Below are 17815 nucleotides of genomic sequence, written 5' to 3'. Positions count from 1 at the left end.
TACACTTGAGCAGGTAGGCGGTCCTGCCACGCCACGCTTGCTCGGGAATGGAAAACTGACTGGTTTGGCTCAGTGGATAGGTCCAGCCTTGCCCAGCCTCCCAGGTTACTCATTGACTTTTCAAAGCTGGGGGCTGCTCAGCATCCATCACTGCCAGCCCCAGGAGGTGGGGAGATCTTCGGCCTGGCCCTCCTCTCACCCCTACACAGCCCAGCGGGCACTTCTTAGCCCTCTGGGCCTGGACAGTACCGTCTGTGGGTTTCCCATCCGCAGATTCAACAAAACATAGGTCAAAAATATTTTTAAAAAGAAATGATGTTGTTGATGTGTAGTTAGGCCTACAATGGTTACATCTTACTAAACAAGTACAGACATTTTTTCCTTCTCATTATTCCCTGAACAATACAGTATAACAACTATTCACATAGCACTTCTATTGTGTTAGGTTTTGCAAGATGATTTAAGCATTAGGTATTATAAGATTAGGTATTGCAAGATGACTATAAAATAAAATATATTAGAGATGATAGAGATGACTTAATAGGAGAGGCCCTAAGCGGTTTGGCTCAGTGGATAGAGCATCAGCCTGTGGACTGAAGGTTCGATTCCAGTCAAGGGCATGTACCTTGGTTGCGGGCACCTCCCCAGTAGGGGGTGTGCAGGAAGCAGCTGATGCATGTTTCTCTTTCATCGATGTTTCTAACTATCTCTCTCCCTTCCTCTCTGTAAAAAAAAATCAATAAGATATATAAAAAGAAATAAATAAAGTAGACAGGAGGATGTGCATAGGTTATATGCAAATGCTGCAGCATTTATTTATATAAGGGACTTGAGCATCCTTGGGGTTTGGTATCCTGGGGAGTTCTGGAACCAATCTCCCATGGGAATGGAGAGACGACTACTTTTTCTTTTATTTTCTTCTTTTTTTAAAATATGTTTTATTGATTTTTACAGAGAAGGGAGAGAGACAGAGAGCTAGAAACATCGATGAGAGAGAGTTATCCATCAGCTGCCTCTTGCACACCCCCCACTGGGGATATGCCCACAACCAAGATACATGTCCCTGACCGGAATCGAACCCGGGACCCTTCAGTCCCCAAGCAGACGCTCTATCCATTGAGCCAAACCGGCCTCGGCAACTTTTTCTATGGCTCCAGATTCAGTCCCACTTCTCCCTCACGCACCTTCTGCAGCTCCACCTTGGCCCACTCTGTTCCTTTCTTTTGGATGCCCTTCCCACCACTTAATTTGTCCGGTGAGCACCTGCTCAGGCGCCGGTACTCGGCTCCTATTCCCTTCTCCAGGAAACCTTCCCTGCGCTCCCAGGTGTGTTCAGGCTTCTCTGAGAACACCCCCACCCCATGCCATGAACTATCTCTACCAATGCAGAGAGGGCACCAGATTGTTACTGTCTGTCTCTTCCGTCTGACGGAGAGCCTGCCTCCAGAACAGCCTGCAGGGACCCCGCTGTGACTGGTCCTGTGGAACCAAGACAAGGCGCTGAGGTTTGTACGCGAAGGAGAGAGGAGCAGTGCACCACCTGAACTGAGCGTTCAGGGCTCCAGACCACCCACAGTGGGGAATGGGTGAGGGCACAATGGCCTGGGAGATCCCCTGATACTCCTTAAGTGCTTGCACTAATCCCTGGACACTGAAAAAGCTGAGACAACAGACTGTCGCGTGCCTCTGAGGCGGAAAGAGAGGACTGAGCCAGCTCAGGTGACCTTGAGAGAATTGCAGGGCTGCCCAGGGGCCCTTCCCCCAGGGAGGCAGCCAAGCAGAGCCGAGAGGAGCTTCTGGGGCCTGGGAGTCCAGAACCAGGGGGGAGGGTGGGAAAAGTCCTAAGGTCTCTAATCTTTCCTTGTCCTCGGAGCTTCCCATGGTCTCCCCCGGGTCCTGCCCACTCCATATCTGGTTAATTCCTCTCCGGCTGGAGGCTGGGCCAGGACCCCTCAACTGCACCCAGTCTTGCCTGTCACAAGCTGTGTGCCTGCCTCGGGGTCACCCCGAGCACCCCAGCCTGGAGCAGTGCAATGTGGGGGTGTTAAGGGGGGTCTCACATGTGTTAAGCTCCTACAATGAGCCTGCTCTCAGCACATGGCTTCATTATTCCACTCGCTGTGTTCTGAAGAAGGACATCATCCCCATGTCACACCCTGGGGCACAGAGAAGCTGAGTGGCTTGCCGAGGGTCACACAGCCAATAAGTGCCAGAAGCAGGAAGGTCTGGATTCTTCTTCAGGTCAAGACCTTTACCTGCCTGAGAAATCCATACCTTCCACATGCCTCGAGGTGAGCTGGGGGAGGGGAGAGCAGCAGAAACTTTTATCGGTTATCATTGCCCTGGGGGGGGCGGGGGGCATGTGGGTGAGTCACAGAGGTCCCATACTCTGAGGAGCAGCCTTTAAACTTCCTCCTGCCATTGGACAAGGGCAGCCGAACAACCTGAACTAATGAAGGATGGATGGTCTCTGGCCCGGGACCTTCTCAGAAACTCCCAGCCTTGCCCCAGGCTGCCTCCAAGCTCTGGAAACCCGGACACCCCATTCCAAATGCCAGTCCGTTCAGCTTGTTCCTGAAGCGACCTACATCACTGCAGGCACCTGTGCCCCTAAGAGCTCCCCTTCGTGGGTGTGAATGGGGGGAGGGGGGCAGGGACAGGCTCATTTCTCTCTGTGATCGTACGCACATTCCCACACAGACGTTCCAGGCTGGGAGGGCTCCAGGGACCTGTTCCTGCCAATGCCATAAGCAGGGGATGTTCTGGCCGGGCCACTCACAGTGGAGGGAACAGTGAGGCCCCTCCGTAGCCCAGCCTCAGCCAGGAGGCGGGATCTATTCAGAGTCAAGTCCACAAGATGTGCCTTCCTCACCTCACCCTTAACAAGCCAGGGAGTCTTGAAGTCTCTCACAGCCACCACCACCAGCACCCCAACCCCTACTCCCCCACCCCGGGCCTGGTGCATTTCCAGCCCCTCTGGAGGGAGCAGGGTAGAGACACCAGCTGGAGGGCCAAACCCAGGGTCTAATTTGGCCATGAGACTTGGGACAGGGTGAGGTCTCTTGGGCAGCTTCGGTTTCCCTTATACACAGGGAGTAATTGAACCCTCAACCAATGGGCAATGCCAGGCCCCAGCACAAGAGAAGCATCTGGATAACACGTGGGAGGGATTCATGTCGCCTCCTGCTGCTGGGACCCCAGAGCAGGCCCCACTCACACCTGCCCCCTCTGACTCAGCTGGACCCAAACCTTAGTAGGATAATCAAGGCCACACTCTTTGGGAGCCCTGCCTGCCTGTTCCTGCGGCCCCTCCCCTCCCAGGAGGAAACACAAGAGTCCACAGCCTCCAACTCTCAGGAAATAGTCTTTATTACAAAAAAATCTGCCTGTAAACAAATAGCCACCGCACTGAACAGCCACCCTGCAGGGCATACATGCACACCGGGTGGAGAGAGAGGCAGCGTCCTCTCCCCACACACAGAGCTGTCCCGGGAGCTGGGCCCGGCTGCTGCTCGGGACACGCGTGGGTGGGCCTGGCCAAGCACCTCTCTGGGCCCAGCCCTCGATGGCCCGTGGAAGCCGCCTCCGCGGGCAGCACTGTCCGTCCATGGCCACGAGGTGGGGGACACCGGAGTCTGGGCCAGCCCTGAGGCACCGAGGGCAGTGTGCTGGGCCAGCCCACCAAGTCTGTCCAATGGCCTGCACAACGCAGCGAGCGGCCTTGAGGCCTAGAGCACCGAGAGGTCGTGGCAAGACTTGGACTTGGCCCGGAAGGCCATCTTGCGGCTGTTGCGCGCCACGATGCGGCCCAGGAAGCGCTTCGCCTTCTTGCCCAGGCTCTCCCTCCGCCTGGTGCCCGCTTGCCGGCGGGCGTTGGCCTCTTTGCTGTCCCTGCGCAGGCGTATCTGGCGCACGACGCCCTCGAACAGCGCCTGGACGTTGTGGTGCAGAGCCGCCGAGGTCTCAATGAACTTGCAGTCGAAGACCACCGCGCAGGCCCGGCCCTCTGGCGTAGGTGGGGGACAGGCACAAGCCAGTCAACAAAGGGTGGGTGCGTGAGGAGCCCCCTCCAACCCTGGGCACCCCATGGCAGCTACCGCTCGGGAATCTATGGGTAAAGGGACAGGGGAGACCTGGGTCCTCAGAAACGGAGCCCCTCCTACTCCCCAACCCTGTAGGGAGGGTCTCAGGGACTGCGGGTCACCCAAAGGGGTGTCTGGGTTGAAGGAGCTCAGAAAGGCCCACAAAAGGAGACTCGTCTGTTGAAAATAATCTGAAGTCTGATACGTAAATGGAAGTGCTGCAGGAGTCAGCGCGGGAGAATGAGAACTTTGTTGGAGAGCTTAGTGTTTTAGGCCATGATGAACGAGCAGTGGAATGGTGGGTATGTAACCCAGTCACTGCCAGGTTCCTCTGAGGGGCTCAGTTCTGGGGACCGCAAAGGAGGGTACTCAGCCCAAGAGGGCGGGGTCCTCCCCAGGGGCAAGCCCTACTTGCAGACTGGCCCAGGCCTGGGGTCCAGGCTCTGACCTCCTGGCCTGCTTCCATGCACTCTCCTCACTCCTCGTCTGGCAGGCCAGGGCCTCAGAGGACAGGAGAGAAGGGCCCTGGGGTGACCCTTGGTCCTTTCCCCAGCACTCTCAGGTTTTGGGGAGTCCTGTGGGAGGGCAGCAGCTCTCTCCTTCTCCCCCTCCCCCCCTCCCACAAGTTTTCTTCCTGAACATTTTTAGCCACTGACGATCCCCGGGGACTCAAGCTGAGTCAAGCCTGAGTGGACCACATCCCAGCCAAGATCTCCCTCCCTTTCTGACCCCCACCCTGCTCACCGTCCAAGGAGACCTCCCGGGAGCGCACCAGGTCGCTCTTGTTGCCCACCAGGATGATGGGCACGTCGTCTGTCTGCCGCGCCCGCCGCAGCTGGACCCGCAGCTCTGAGGCCTTCTCGAAGCTGCCCTTGTCCGTCACGGAATAGACAATGACGTATGCGTCCCCCATGGCCATGCAGTGGCCGGGTAGCCAGTGGCCCCCATCCTGAAGAAGATATATATACACACACACATTTACCCAACAGTCCTCAGGCCCCAGCTACAAACTGGTGCCCTCAGCAGGCCCCTACCCACAGCTCACCCCTCCCACCCTGCCCGGGGTCTCAGCCTGCATCCTACCTGATCCCAAATGTCATAGACCATGAGCGACGCCTCTTCTCCATCCACCATGATGGAGCGATCGTACGTGTGCCCTAGAGAGGAGGCCAGTAGTCAGGTTACTTGCTGGCTGCCGAAAGCCTCTCCCCCACCCCCCCAACCCACAGGGGCCCAGCTTCCTATTCTGGCCACTCCCACCCCAACTCCTCCTCAGAGTCCCCCTCCCAACCTTCCTGTCCACTGATGGCTGTTATGTGGCAACAGAAGTGGGGTTTGGTGGGGCGGGGGGAAGCATGCTGTACCTGACCCTGACCTAGACACCCTTTCCCCAAGCGAGCAATTCCTCTGCTCCCTGCCCACCTGTCGCCTGGGTGGTTCTGACCACAGTGGCCTGAGTTAGAATAACGCTAGTCACATCCTCCGGGGGCCTTGGTCACCTAAGACGCCTCTCCTTGAAACTCCCTCTGGCTGTGTTTCTGTCCATCAGGCAGGAAGGGCTGTCCTGCCTCATCCTAGAGCGGTCCTGTGTCTGCCCCGGGCCTTCCCTCAGCATTTCTTCTTCTACCGAGGGTCCCTTCTCCCTTCGTTTCTCCGACCCTGGGAGCTGGGTAGGGCAGAGGCATGATTCTTGAAAGGGTCTTCCAATTCCTTGTTGTGTGGTGCCACTTTTATTCAGGTCCCTAGCCCTGTAACCCTGGGATCTCCCCTCCTTTGAAGAGTCCGGCGCCTCACCTGCGGCCTCGGCTTCCGGCCCGTCCTCTAAGCCGCCGAAGATGCGCGCCAGGGCGCTCTTGCCCACGCCGGGCGCGCCCAGCAGCAGCACCTTGTACACACTCTCCTCGGAGTCGCTGCCCCCGGAGCTGAGCGAGTCGGAGGAGCTCTCGGGCCAGTCCAGCCTCGGGCCTCGGGGCCGGGGGCCCGCGCCGGCCGCGGCCAGCGCGCCGGGAGCCAGCGCCGCCTGCAGGTCGCGCTCGTCCACCGGCATGCTGCGGCGGTGCAGCGGCGGCGCGGGGCCCCAGGGCGTGCTGCCCCGACGGCGCTCGCGCTCCCGGCACCCGCCGCCGCGGCTCCCGCCCGCCGCGCCGCCGCCGCCGCCGTTCAGGGTCATCACGTCGGACGCCGTCTGGGGAAGAAAGAATCGGGGCGGCCTGGTAAGCCACGGCGGCGGCGATGGAGAGGGAGGCTGGACCCCACCCGGCGCGCCTGCTCGACCCCGGGGATCTGGCGAGATGCTCGCTACCGACGTCCCGCGGGGTCCCATCCCCAGGCGCGGAGGTCCATGCGCCCTGCCTGGCGACCCATCCTCCTGACGCTGCGACCCCCCCCCAACACACCCACACACACACACACACACACACACACACACACACACCGCGATCCGCCGGGACACTCACCCCCTCGCTCGCTCGCTGGCGCACAGACTCGGTCCGGACACGGTCCCGCGCTCCGATCGCAGCCCCGGGCTCGCGCGCTCAATGCTGTCGCCGCCGGTGCTCCTCGGTCCGCACTGGGTCCGGCCCCGGGAGCAGCCTATTTAAGCCTCCGCCCGCCCCCGCGCTCGCCCCCGTCCGCGCCGAGGCCGGGACTGGGGCTGACGTGTCTGTCCCCCTCTCCCCAGGAGGGATCCCACACCCTCCTCCCGGGACCTCACACCCACCGAGACCCCGCCCCACCCGCCGGGGCGGAGCAGGGCAGGCTGGCAGACAAAGCCCGGGTCTGAGTGTGTGTGCGTGTGCGTGCGTGTGTGTGTGTGTGTGTGTGTGTGCGTGTGTGTGTGTGTGTGTGTGTGTGTGATGTGGGAGGCAAGGAAGGGAGAGAAGAAGGAGGGAGGGGATGTGAATGGTGTAGGGGAGGGAGGGTGCCGTGATGGGTGGAGGAGGCAAGGACCAACCAAGTGTGCCCACTCCTCTCTGGGGGAAGAATTAGGGCTGGCCCTTTAAAAGTAACTTCACCACCACCCTCCCTCTTGCCCAGTCCTGGCCCGTGGCCCAAGCAAAGCAGAACATTTACAGACTGGACAGATTTCACCCTTCACTGCCCATGGACATCCCCTCCCCACCGTCTCAGGTCTGAGCTGGAATGTAGGGTCCTTAATCCGACTTCTAGCCTCCACCCAAGTTCCCCCCACTCCTCCCTGCCTGGGAAGTTGAAGTTTCTGCCTGATGAGCTTGCCCCTTCAGGGTGAGGGTGAGTGTCACCCCACAAACCCCTGGGGGGGGGGGGCCTCCGAGAGCTACTTGGGGGAGGGGATGAGGAAGGGAGGCCTCTGGCCGTGTGTGCAGCTAGAGGTTTAAGCTTGAATCCTGGGGAGGGAACACAGGCCCAGAGCAGGGGAAAGGATGAACTCAGTACCACCTCAACCCCCAGCACCCTCCAGACAGCTGCCAGCAACTCTGCTAAAAATACCTGGCCCTGGCCCCAGCCCTGGTCATTCTGTTTCTGGGCTGGAGGTTGCCCAAAGTTGGGGAAATCCTGGCAGGCAGGTGTCAGATGCCAGCAGAAGCAGAAAGTGGTGGAACTGGACCAGGAACTGGATCAGGGCTGGATCTAGCCACTTTAAGAGCCTGCAATGTCTCCCTCCTTCGCCCTATTCCTGGTGCGGGCATGCTTGTTCAGGACACATGCAAGATCTGGAGGCTCAGACACCCATCCAGGAGGAGCACAGATGCAGGGGGACTTGGGGGGGGGGGGGGGAGGGCGGGAGATCTTAGCCACCACGTGGTGTCACCACTGCTCAGAGCCCATCCTTTCTTTAGACCTAGGGTGGGGAGATGTAATGAAGAGGGTTGGTTTCTAGTCCTTGTTCTCCCTCCGGCTTCCTGGGTCTTGCCTCCATCCCAGTCTCTGGGTACCTTGCTATAAATTGAACATGAGCTAATCCTCCTTACTCATATATCTGGGGTTATGTGAGGGTTGGGGGGCAGGCAGGCTGTGATGTGCTTTGTGACAGAGCCCTGCTAGAAGACTTTGACGTTTAGTTGTAACAAATGTGGCAGGAGTGGAAACACCCATTCAGGGCTCAGGTGACATCACAGATGATGCATCCTGGGGTGCTGTTATAGGTTGCCATGGAGACCCGGTAGGGCTCTCTGGCTTCTGCGTCAGTTTCCTTGGCAACATCAGAAAGGGCCCTGGAGTAAGGAGGGCCCGGGTAAGTGTTAGTGGGTTCATGCAGTCCCCTGTCGTTCTTAAGGTCCCCAAAGTAAGCAAGGGCTGGACTATAGGGTAGCCCATAGGACGTGTTCTTCACATGGCCTGAAGGGTCTTGGGGGCCTGGACGACCTTATACTGGCTCTAACTTCCTGGGCCAGGTCTAACTAACGGGAAGAGGGAGTTGTGGGTCCAGGCTCATGTCAGCAGACACAAGTCTCAAGGGCCAGCAAACCACTTCCCATCAGAATCCTGGCTGGGCTGCTTATGGCCCCTCCTACCCACCGCTCACATGACTATGCCACTGAAGAGAGCTTCTGCATGTCCAGCAGAGGGTGGGCAAGAGGGGGGATGGTATCTGTGGCCCTTGCCAGCAGGCAGCCATGCAAGGAATCAGGGCTGGGTTTCCCCTCTGGTAATCTGAGCTCTTGACCTCAGCAGTGTTTCTTCATTGCCAAGGGAACTGCATCCACATTGGGCCACTCAGGCCCCAGGCATTCCCCAACGGGCCAGACACACTCACTTCAAGCTTAGGTATGGTCGGGAGCCCCAGGAGCCAAGACCAGGACATGACCTTCAGACACCTCCACTCCCACCTCCGGGTCCTCCCGGCATTCTGAACAGCCCGACCTTCCAATCCCAGCTCTGTCCCTCACTAGTTGCCTCACCTCTGCCCATTTATCTTGGCTGAGCCTGTTTCCTCCTGTGTAGAATAGGGATATTGTCTTGGAGGGGGTTGTTAGAAGATATCAGTAAACTAGTTGGCACGTGTCTGGCATATAGTAGGATCTCCATAGAACACTTTCTTTTTCATGCTTGCTTGGGCAAGGGCAGGTTGAGTGAATCCGTGGGCTCTGTCCTGTTTCTTCTTTCCTGCTCCTGCTCTGTTCTCCCCAGAACAGTGACCTATGGAGAGAGGTAGATCCCTCTTCTCTCTCCCCCATACCCACCTTTCCTCTGTGGGACCCCCACATCCTTCTCCCTCCGGTAGTAAATGCTGCAAGGGGCCGAAACCGGTTTGGCTCAATGGATAGAGCGTCGGCCTGTGGACTAAAAGGTCCCGGGTTCGATTCCGGTCAAGAGCATGTACCTTGGTTGCGGGCACATCCCCAGCAGGGGTTGTCAAGAAGCAGCTGATCAATAATTCTCTCTCATCGATGTTACTAACTCTCTATCCCTCTCTTCCTTCCTCTCTGTAAAAAAATCAATAATTTATATATATATATATATATATATATATATATATATATAAATATATATATTTTTTAAATGCTGCAAGGGGGACTTGGCTAGGCTTCAGTATCTTTAGCTCTCCCCACACAACAGCCCCCACACCTCAGTTCCTCTGCTCTGATCTAAAGTCCAATTCATTCATTCATTCCACTGACTTACTACTAAGTACTACCTACTGTGTGCCCTCAGACCCTTGCACTGTAGGCATGATGATAAGCAAAAGACCACATAGCTGGGCATGTTCTACATGTCATCTAGTCCTTGGGTCAAATCTCACTTAGCTATGATCTGTCATTCCCATTTTGCAGACATGGTAACTGAGGCCTGAGAAGTCATAGGCCAGAAATGGAAGAGCCAGACACACCTGGTAGGCGGCTTTAGAGACCTAAAACCTCAACACCCCCCTTCTAATCCTGTACCCTGTCCTCACACAGCACCTGGGTTCCAGAAAGTTCCCCGGGCACTAGCCCAGGATTCACAGATGGTGTCCGTGCAGGCAGCCAGGGGCCAGACACATGAGTGAAGACTGACAAAGGGACTGCCCGATGTGCCTGCTGTGACATGATCAGCTGAATATCCCTTGCCCACCACGGCCTGGCTGCCAGGAGGGCCAGTGGAATGACTCAGTGACACCTGCCTCCCCTATGACTTTCCACACCCGGCTGATCAGACACCACCGACACCTTTGAGAGATCAGGGCTGTCAGTGTGCATGGGGGTGGGGAAGCTTACAGCCAGGTACTGGCGGTCGGGAAGGCTCCCTGGGGACTGAGGGACCCTGGCTGGTCACCCTCCCTCTCTGGAGTGCTAAGCTTCTGTCTGTGTAAATGGGGGAAGGGGGGTACAATGCCTGGAAGATCATCTGACCTGGGCCCAGATCCATTTCAAATCTCCACAGAGCAGTCCCAAGTGATTGTCATGACTGTCCCCTGGTAACATGTGAAGCAACTGGCGGCCTGTGCTGAGGCTTCACCTGAGTTTGGGCAGCCAGATCTTGGGTCTCCAGGGGACGAAGCTGCGCCCTCCTGGAATCCGGGTGGGGTGGGCATAGACCCTTCCATTCAGGCAACAGCGCCCCCTGCCAGCTGATCTGTACCTGCTAAACTGCTTAGGTTCCTCCTTACTCCCTAGAGGTCTTGGGGAGTAATTACTTATTCTAGCAGCTCATTTTCTCACCTGCAAAATAGGGATAATAGAGAGTAGTAACTGCCACTGAAACCTGGATCAAGAATTGCCTGACCAGGTAGTATATGTATAGTTCCCATCATGTCCAAACTTACTGTTATCAACCGGCTCTGGAGAACAGATTTGCCAAATGCTGACTCCCTGCTGAGGCCTCTGGAGGTCTCTGCCCGCAGTCACGTCTGAGTCTCAGCCAGGCACAGCTACAGCACCCCTGGTCAACGTTCTTATGGAAAAACTCAAACCTGAACTCACTCAACTTTGGGTTTACAGGAAACACAGCAGACAAAGGAACAAATCAAACTGTGGTACTTCTCCAAGACAACTCACCTGGACTTTTCAAAAAAGTCAGTGCTAAGGAAGATAAAAAGAGGGGGTTGGGAAGAAGAGAGATAACAACCAAATGCAAATACATGAAACTCGACTAGATACTGATTTAAAAAACTATGAATGTTTTAGAGAAATTCACATATGACAGGATATTAATGGTGCTAGGAAATTGTTCACTTTTGCCAGATAATAGCATTATGGTGATACAGGCTTACTCTTAGGAAACACAGGATAAAGTAGTACTTAGATGTGAAGGGTTATGTCTGCAGGTTACTGTTAAATATATTTATACTAGTGGCCCAGTGCACAGATTTGTGCACATTGAGAGGAAATTCATTAGAAGATTTGTGCAGTAATTATGTTACTGCAAAAAATTACATCAAAATAGTATATATAATATAAAATTAAAATGAAATATTTTCAGATGTATCACACATGCATGAGTCAATGTTTATCTTTAAATTGCCATTGTGCATCATATGTACCGATCAATCAGTTGGACGGCCAGTCCAGACGGCCAGCCAGATGGTCAATTAGCTATATATATAGATAGATAGATAGATAGATTATACAGACACACATAAAGCTAACGGTGCAAAATACTGTTGAATCCAGGTGGCAAACAAATGTGTTTTCTACACTACTCTTTCCAATTTTTTAAAAATATGTTTTTATTGACTTTAGAGAGGAAGGGAGAGGGATAGAGAGATAGAAACATCAATGAGAGAGAACCATTGATCTGCTGCCTCCTGCAAACCCCTACTGGTGATTGAGCCTGCAACCTGGACATGTGTCCCTCACTGGAATTGAACCCAGGACCCTTCAGTCCGCAGGCCACAATGCTCTAGCCATTAAGCCAAACAGGCCAGGGCCCAATTTTTTTAAAAAAAATATAGTTTTATTGATTTCAGAGAGGGAGAGAGAGAGACATCAATGATGAGAGAGAATCATTGATCAGCTGCCTCTTGCATGCCCTCTACCGGGGATTAAGCCCGCAACCCATACATGTGACCTTAACCAGAATCGAACCTTGGACCCTTCAGTCCGGGGCCCACACTCTATCCACTGAGCCAAACCAGCTAGGGCTCTTTCCAATTTCTTTGTATGTTTGCAACTATTCCTAATCAAACCATTGAGAGAAATTTTTTTAATGAACTGAATCTCATTGACCTGCCCTGTATAGGCACTTACTATGACCACCCTCCCACAACCTCAAGTAACCCCACCAAGATGAAAGACACAAAGGCACACAGGAAAATGAATATAAATTAAGGGTTTATTACAAAATGCAAAGTGTGAGTTTCTTATTGTCAGAGACTCAAGAAGACAAGGTCGTGAGCCCTGGGTGAGGCTGGAGGCGAAAAGCCAGGCTCAGGAGCGGGCCGAGAGGCACTGGTTCACAACCTCCAGCAGGTGGGCGTTCTCCAGGGCAGCTGCCACCCGCTCCTTATCTGCAAGCTGCTTATTCACTGGATGGGAAGGAGGGAGTGGTAACATATGTACATACCCCCACCAACAAAGCCCCCCACCCCTTATCTCCTTCCCAGGACCCCAAGCCTCAATCAGGCTACTGCAACCACCTGAGTCCGCACCTGGGACCCCTGCCACCCAGCTGCTCAAGTCTGCCTCCTACAAAGCCTGACACGCCCTGGTCCTGGGTGGTTAGGAGAGGGAGAGGACAGGAGGGGGGAACACAGCAAGTACGGGAGACTCTAGTCAGTCCAGCTTCAGTCTAGGCTGCCACCTCCACTGAGGAGTCACCCACCCAGCACTCTCCCCTTGCCCCACAAACTGCCATGGCAAGGGGGAAGCTTCAGGGCCAATGCCTCAACACCCCACACTTACCTGCATGCTCTGAGGCATGGGTCCCTGGCGTAATGTGCACGTCCATCTGGGAAGGAGATGGGTAGAGCCTGAGCACTCAACCACCTATCTATCCCTTCTTTACTCTCCCCCATCCACCCCCTCCTAATCCTAATCATGCCTCTGAATTCTGGCCCTTCCCGTATACCCCAAATCCACCTGGAGCCACTCCATTTCTCCCCAAAGGGCAGGCCAACTGCTGTTGACCTAAAAGCATTCTACCTGTGCCCCATTCCTGCTCCAAACCTATCGTTAGCTCCCTACTGTCCTTCCTGACCCGCTCCTCACTATGCTTTTGCGTTTTCCAGCTCAGGCCTTTATTCTTGTTCTCCTCCCAGGTTCATCTCGGTTAGCCGGCATCCTTTCCAGGTCCATGTTTCTGCTCTTGGTGTCCTCCTCGGTAGTAGATAATTACACTTGCCCCATCCCCCTGCACTCAGTTCCAACTTACTTTGAAACGCTGGGGGAGAGATCGCAGGAGCTTGACTTTGATGGACAGGCCAATGAGGGTAGCCATGCTGCAGTGAGGAATGGTGGGTGTGAAGGCCACAGCCACTGTGCTCTCGGGGTCGCTCACCTGGATGGGGGTGGGCTGTCAGAAGTCTTGGGCCCTTTCAACCTAGAGTTCCTCTTCTTCCTTTGTTGCTTGGGGCAAGTCGCCTAACTTCTATGGGCCTCAGTTTCCTCATCCATAAAATGGGCACAACCACCGTCCCCATCCCCACCCCCAACAAAGATCCCCTGAGCTGAGAGAATGACAGCCGTTTGGTGAATAGTTGAACCTTTCTGACTCCTGAACAAGTCGCTCCCCTTGGACGCTGCACTGACTCACCTGAACCCGAACTTGCTCTACTACGTTCAATTCTTCCAGTGTCAGTGGGTGCTCCGGGTCATTGATGGAGCGGATCAGATGTGGCAAGTGAAGGAAAGGGGACTCCGCGCCTTGTCCCCACTCCGCACCCTCCGCCAGGGATGCCTGGGCCGGACCCAGCTCCACCGACCACCGGGCATCACTTCGTCCCCCTCCCCGGCCCCCGCGAGCCCGCCCGCGCCCCGCAGCGGCGGATATCGAAGATCTCGCGCGCGTCGATGCTGTCCGCGACCTGCTCGTCCTCCTCGACCGCGGTCACCGGCCGCTCCCCGGAGCGCTCGTAGATGAGGGGGTTCGCGTTCTCCAGGAGGCCGCCCCCCGCGCCGCCGCCGCCGCCGCCGCCCACCATCGCTGAACCGCTGGGGGCCGCGGTCGGGGCACTTCCGCTTCTCGTGGCGCACTTCCGGGAGGGGCGGGGCGGAGCGACGGGGTCGCCCGAGGGACACGCAGCCCAGCCGGTCCTCGGCCGTGGCCTCCGCGCTCTCTCCGCGTGGACCCGGTAAGGCGCGACCGTTCCTGCAAAGGCACCGAGAAAGCGATGCCGCGCGGGTCTCGGGGAAGCCGAAGACCGGCCTGAAACGGCCCGGCGTCTCTCACGCATCCCTTCCTCCGGGAAGGCCGCTCCCTAGGCCCTGCGGGCGCCCGCGGGCTCAGAGTTGCTGCCTCTGTCCCTGGCTCCGCTCTCTGCGTTTCGGAACCTCCAGGGCACGCGCCTGCCTCCCCCACTACACCTGGGCCCCGGGAATGCCCTGCCGGTTGCCCGTAGCGCGGGCGAGAAGGCGTTCTTTAAATGTTTGTTATGAATGAATGACTATGGACTAGATCTTGGCAGGAGGTGGAGGAAGGGAAAGCCAGCCGGTGGTGGTGGTGGTGGGATGTTAAGTGCCACTGTCTCGTGTGCATTTCAAAAGGCTGACCATGGCCGAGTAGACTCAAAGGTCCCGGGTTCGATTCCGGTCAAGGGCATGTACTTTGGTTGCAGGCACATCCCCAGTGGGGGTGTGCAAGAGGCAGCTGATCGATGTACTCTCTCATCAGTGTTTCTAACTCTCTATCCCTCTTTCTACCTCTCTGTAAAAATCAATAAAAAATATATTTAAAAAAAAAAAAAAAACCTTGGAGGCTGACCCAAGAGACATCCCTGAAAGCAAGGAGGGATTTTAGGATGGAGGGCAGTCACACTTCCCTGCATACAAGCATGTCAAACTCAGGCTAACACGGGCCAAATAAACAAGGTTTAAGTGATTGTGGGCCGCAAAAGAAAACAAACACAAAAACTTCAATTTTCATAGAAACATAGGTTTATTTCGATAGAGACATGCTGAATACAAAGGGCTGAAATAAATGAGTAATCGTTAACATAATAGCATGTTTTAATAAAAATTAATATTTTTCTTGAACATTAACTTACCAGACACCAAATAACTGCAAAAATTAATATGCGTAATACAAATAAACCTATTTTTCTTGTTCTCTGAAAGCGAAATATTTTCTGTTTCACACACCAAACAAATCAGTCCAAGACTAATGAGGTGGCAATTGGCTGCTAAATATTCGCTGCTAGTATTAGTGGAGAGAAATGGTAAGCCTGCATAAGGTTCATAAGGGAAATGAATGCAACAGGATTATAGTAATCAGTCATTAGGGAACATTGTAGTTCATTATTAATAATTATGTATGACAGGATATTATAAAAATCTAGTTAAGAAATTTTTATTAAAACATTTCTTACATACGGTTATATTGGCTGGGCAGCAAAAATATATATATCAATATATATATATATATATATATATATATATATATATTTATTTTTTTTTTATTTTTTTTTTGGAGGGGGACACATGCAGGCTAAAAATATTTGTTGTGGGACACATGGAGCCTGCAAGTTTGACATGCTTGTCTTATGTCTCCCTTCACCCTGAACGAAGGTCGTTCTCATTTCCAGGAAATATTATTCTTGCACCTCCTCAAGGAAGCTCTCCTGGATTCCTGGCTTATTCCCTTCCCTTTCCTTCTGGCTTGCTGCACCCTCTCTATTCCCAGGAACACCCTTGCCAGGCCTGTGATTATAGGAACAGTGAACTCGGGTGTGAGGAGAGTTGGTTCTGAGTATTGCAGAAACCTCCTGGCCCCTTCCGAGCTGGCTCATAGGTCCATGCTCCACCACGGAGCCTGTTTTTTAGGTTTTGCTTCGTTTTGTTTGGGAGCAAGACTACTTCATGTGTGGTGTTGTGGACTTCTAATGGAAAGCATGCAATGTTTGATCGTTTTGATTTTTTGTGACAAAACAAGTTGTTGACCTCACAGATTTCAATGTGCATTTCTCTTAGCACCAGTGAGGTAAACATCTCTTTATTTGTGTAAGAGTCTTTTGTGTGTATTCCTTATTGTCTGAACCATTTCAGATTCTTTCGCCAAATATGCACAGCTGGCATGTTTCTTACTTATGTGTAGAATTTTTTTTATCTAAGAATGTCAGCTCTTGCCCTGTCTGGTTTTGCTCAGTGGATAGAGCGTCAGCCTGCAGACTAAAGGGCCCCAGGTTCAATTCCGGTCAAGGACACATACCCAGGTTGCAGGCTCGATCCTCAGTAAGGAGCATGCAAGAGGCAGCCGATCAGTGGTTCTCTCTCATCGTTGATGTTTTTATCTCTCTCTCCCTCTCCCTTCCACTCTGAAATCAATAAAAAAAAAATTTTTTTTAAATATACATTTCAGCTCTTTTTCTGTTAGATGACTTTCAATCACTCCTTCCCTCCCTGATTGCCATAGCAGGAAGGCTGCGCTTCTAGACACAGCCATACTTATCTTTTATAGTTCTCATAATGTCGCTCCTTGTTTGGAGGATGCTTCCTTTATGCCACCTAGAGCATGCGATCGCTAGGACAGCAACCTTGTATGTCCAACTCGCACAGTTCTGCTCCTCACATGACCTGGCACAGTCAGTGGAAAGGACGCTCTCACCCCATCAAGCTCATGTGACCATTAGCTTGTAACTCCTGGCACTAAACCATAGTGCCAAGCCCCACGGAGCTGAGTGTGGTGGAAAAGGCTGGGCTGGACCCAGTGAAAGCAGTAGGAGGTGGAAGTGGGGGCAGGGCTATAGGCCAGAAGTGTATAAATCAAGTGTTTATAGATCAGGGTTCTTTGAGCTGAGCTGAGAATGGGAAGGAGGCAACAACATCGGTATTCTGCAAGGGCCCTGGCCGCTTAGCTCAGGCGGTTATAGTGTCATCCCTATATGCCAAGGTTGCAGGTTCAATCCCTGGTCAGGGCACATACAAGCAACAACCAATGACTGCATGATTAAATAGAACAATCGATCTCTCTCAAATCGATCTCTTTCTCTCTCAAATCAATAAATTTTTAAAAAATTAATGCAAGGACAACTTATTGTGTAAACCCAATCCTTATGTCCATCCCTCTGCCCATGGGCTAGCACTCTGCCAGTCCCATCTGGACCCCTCACACCGTGCAGGTGCAGGGGAGCCCCATCCATGTGCAGGGCACTGACATGGGGTCCACATCTTTCTGGAAATCTCCTTTGCCAAACCGCCGCTAGGGGTGCTGTCATTTGCACCCCTTGAGCCTCCTGTCTTGAAGGGGACCTGGGAACTCCAGATCCTGGGGTGGAGGGTTCTGAGCGCAGCTACATTTGTCATAAACCCTTACAGCCAGATTTCCCTCTAAGTTTATGGGTTCCATATGTGTTTTTCTGGTGAGCCCGCTGAGATTTGAAAGGGAGAAGTTACTCTCCCTTTAAGTGAGCTTGGCACTCAGAGGGCATTCGTTCCTGCTGCAAAGCTGTGGAAGGGCAGACGCCATCACCCCACTGGGCTGAGGCCCCATCCTCCGTTCCTCACATCCACCCCAGCCCACTCTCTCCTGTCCCTAGGAAGGGAGCCTTTTTGGGAATGTCCAGCATGTTCTCATACCTGTAAGTGGCCAGTAGAAAATCCAGACACCAGGAGTCTGGGAGTTCTGAGGTCTCAGCCACAGAGTCTACCAACTACTGAGAATGTAAAGTCCCTGTCCCCCAC

At 54.0% G+C, this 17815-nt stretch overlaps 2 protein-coding genes across 3 annotated transcripts; both read right to left on the bottom strand.

The window, feature by feature from the left end:
• Positions 1 to 3353: 3353 nt before the first annotated feature.
• On the bottom strand, positions 3354 to 6879 carry RRAD (RRAD, Ras related glycolysis inhibitor and calcium channel regulator). 2 transcript variants are annotated; one of them, XM_036440987.2, is made up of 6 exons: positions 6539 to 6879; positions 5877 to 6267; positions 5166 to 5239; positions 4827 to 5031; positions 3680 to 4006; positions 3354 to 3646 (listed from the first exon to the last, which is right to left on the bottom strand). In XM_036440987.2, the coding sequence occupies exons 2-5, from the start codon at positions 6250 to 6252 to the stop codon at positions 3729 to 3731; spliced, it is 933 nt and encodes a 310-aa protein (XP_036296880.1). In that variant the 5' UTR covers positions 6253 to 6267; positions 6539 to 6879; the 3' UTR covers positions 3354 to 3646; positions 3680 to 3728. The 2 variants fall into 2 exon arrangements, with proteins under 2 accessions (XP_036296880.1, XP_045438769.1); XM_045582813.1 differs by having other exon boundaries at positions 3354 to 4006.
• Positions 6880 to 12296: 5417 nt separating this feature from the next.
• Positions 12297 to 14180, bottom strand: CIAO2B (cytosolic iron-sulfur assembly component 2B). Its single transcript, XM_036440979.2, has 5 exons — positions 13971 to 14180; positions 13734 to 13813; positions 13353 to 13478; positions 12884 to 12929; positions 12297 to 12507 (listed from the first exon to the last, which is right to left on the bottom strand). The coding sequence occupies exons 1-5, from the start codon at positions 14119 to 14121 to the stop codon at positions 12410 to 12412; spliced, it is 501 nt and encodes a 166-aa protein (XP_036296872.1). The 5' UTR covers positions 14122 to 14180; the 3' UTR covers positions 12297 to 12409.
• Positions 14181 to 17815: the final 3635 nt, after the last annotated feature.

The sequence above is a fragment of the Pipistrellus kuhlii genome, unplaced genomic scaffold (assembly GCF_014108245.1).
Source record: "Pipistrellus kuhlii isolate mPipKuh1 unplaced genomic scaffold, mPipKuh1.p scaffold_m20_p_17, whole genome shotgun sequence".
In the NCBI taxonomy this organism is placed as follows: domain Eukaryota; kingdom Metazoa; phylum Chordata; class Mammalia; order Chiroptera; family Vespertilionidae; genus Pipistrellus; species Pipistrellus kuhlii.
The sequence above is the reverse complement of the archived record's forward strand: the minus strand, read 5'-3'. Positions and strand labels throughout refer to the sequence as shown.

Bases quoted from the DNA above. Each gene is read 5' to 3' on its own strand.
- RRAD (XM_045582813.1), bottom strand. From the start codon at position 6,252: ATGACCCTGAACGGCGGCGGCGGCGGCGCGGCGGGCGGGAGCCGCGGC. The intron at 5,032-5,165 runs GTAGGATGCAGG...TATCTTCTTCAG, and splicing joins TCTATGACATTTGGGATCAG to GATGGGGGCCACTGGCTACC. The intron at 4,007-4,826 runs GTGAGCAGGGTG...CACCTACGCCAG, and splicing joins CCGGGAGGTCTCCTTGGACG to AGGGCCGGGCCTGCGCGGTG.
- CIAO2B (XM_036440979.2), bottom strand. From the start codon at position 14,121: ATGGTGGGCGGCGGCGGCGGCGGCGGCGCGGGGGGCGGCCTCCTGGAG. The intron at 13,814-13,970 runs ATATCCGCCGCT...TTCACTTGCCAC, and splicing joins CGACGCGCGCGAGATCTTCG to ATCTGATCCGCTCCATCAAT. The intron at 12,930-13,352 runs GTAAGTTGGAAC...TCTCCTTCCCAG, and splicing joins CTCTCCCCCAGCGTTTCAAA to ATGGACGTGCACATTACGCC.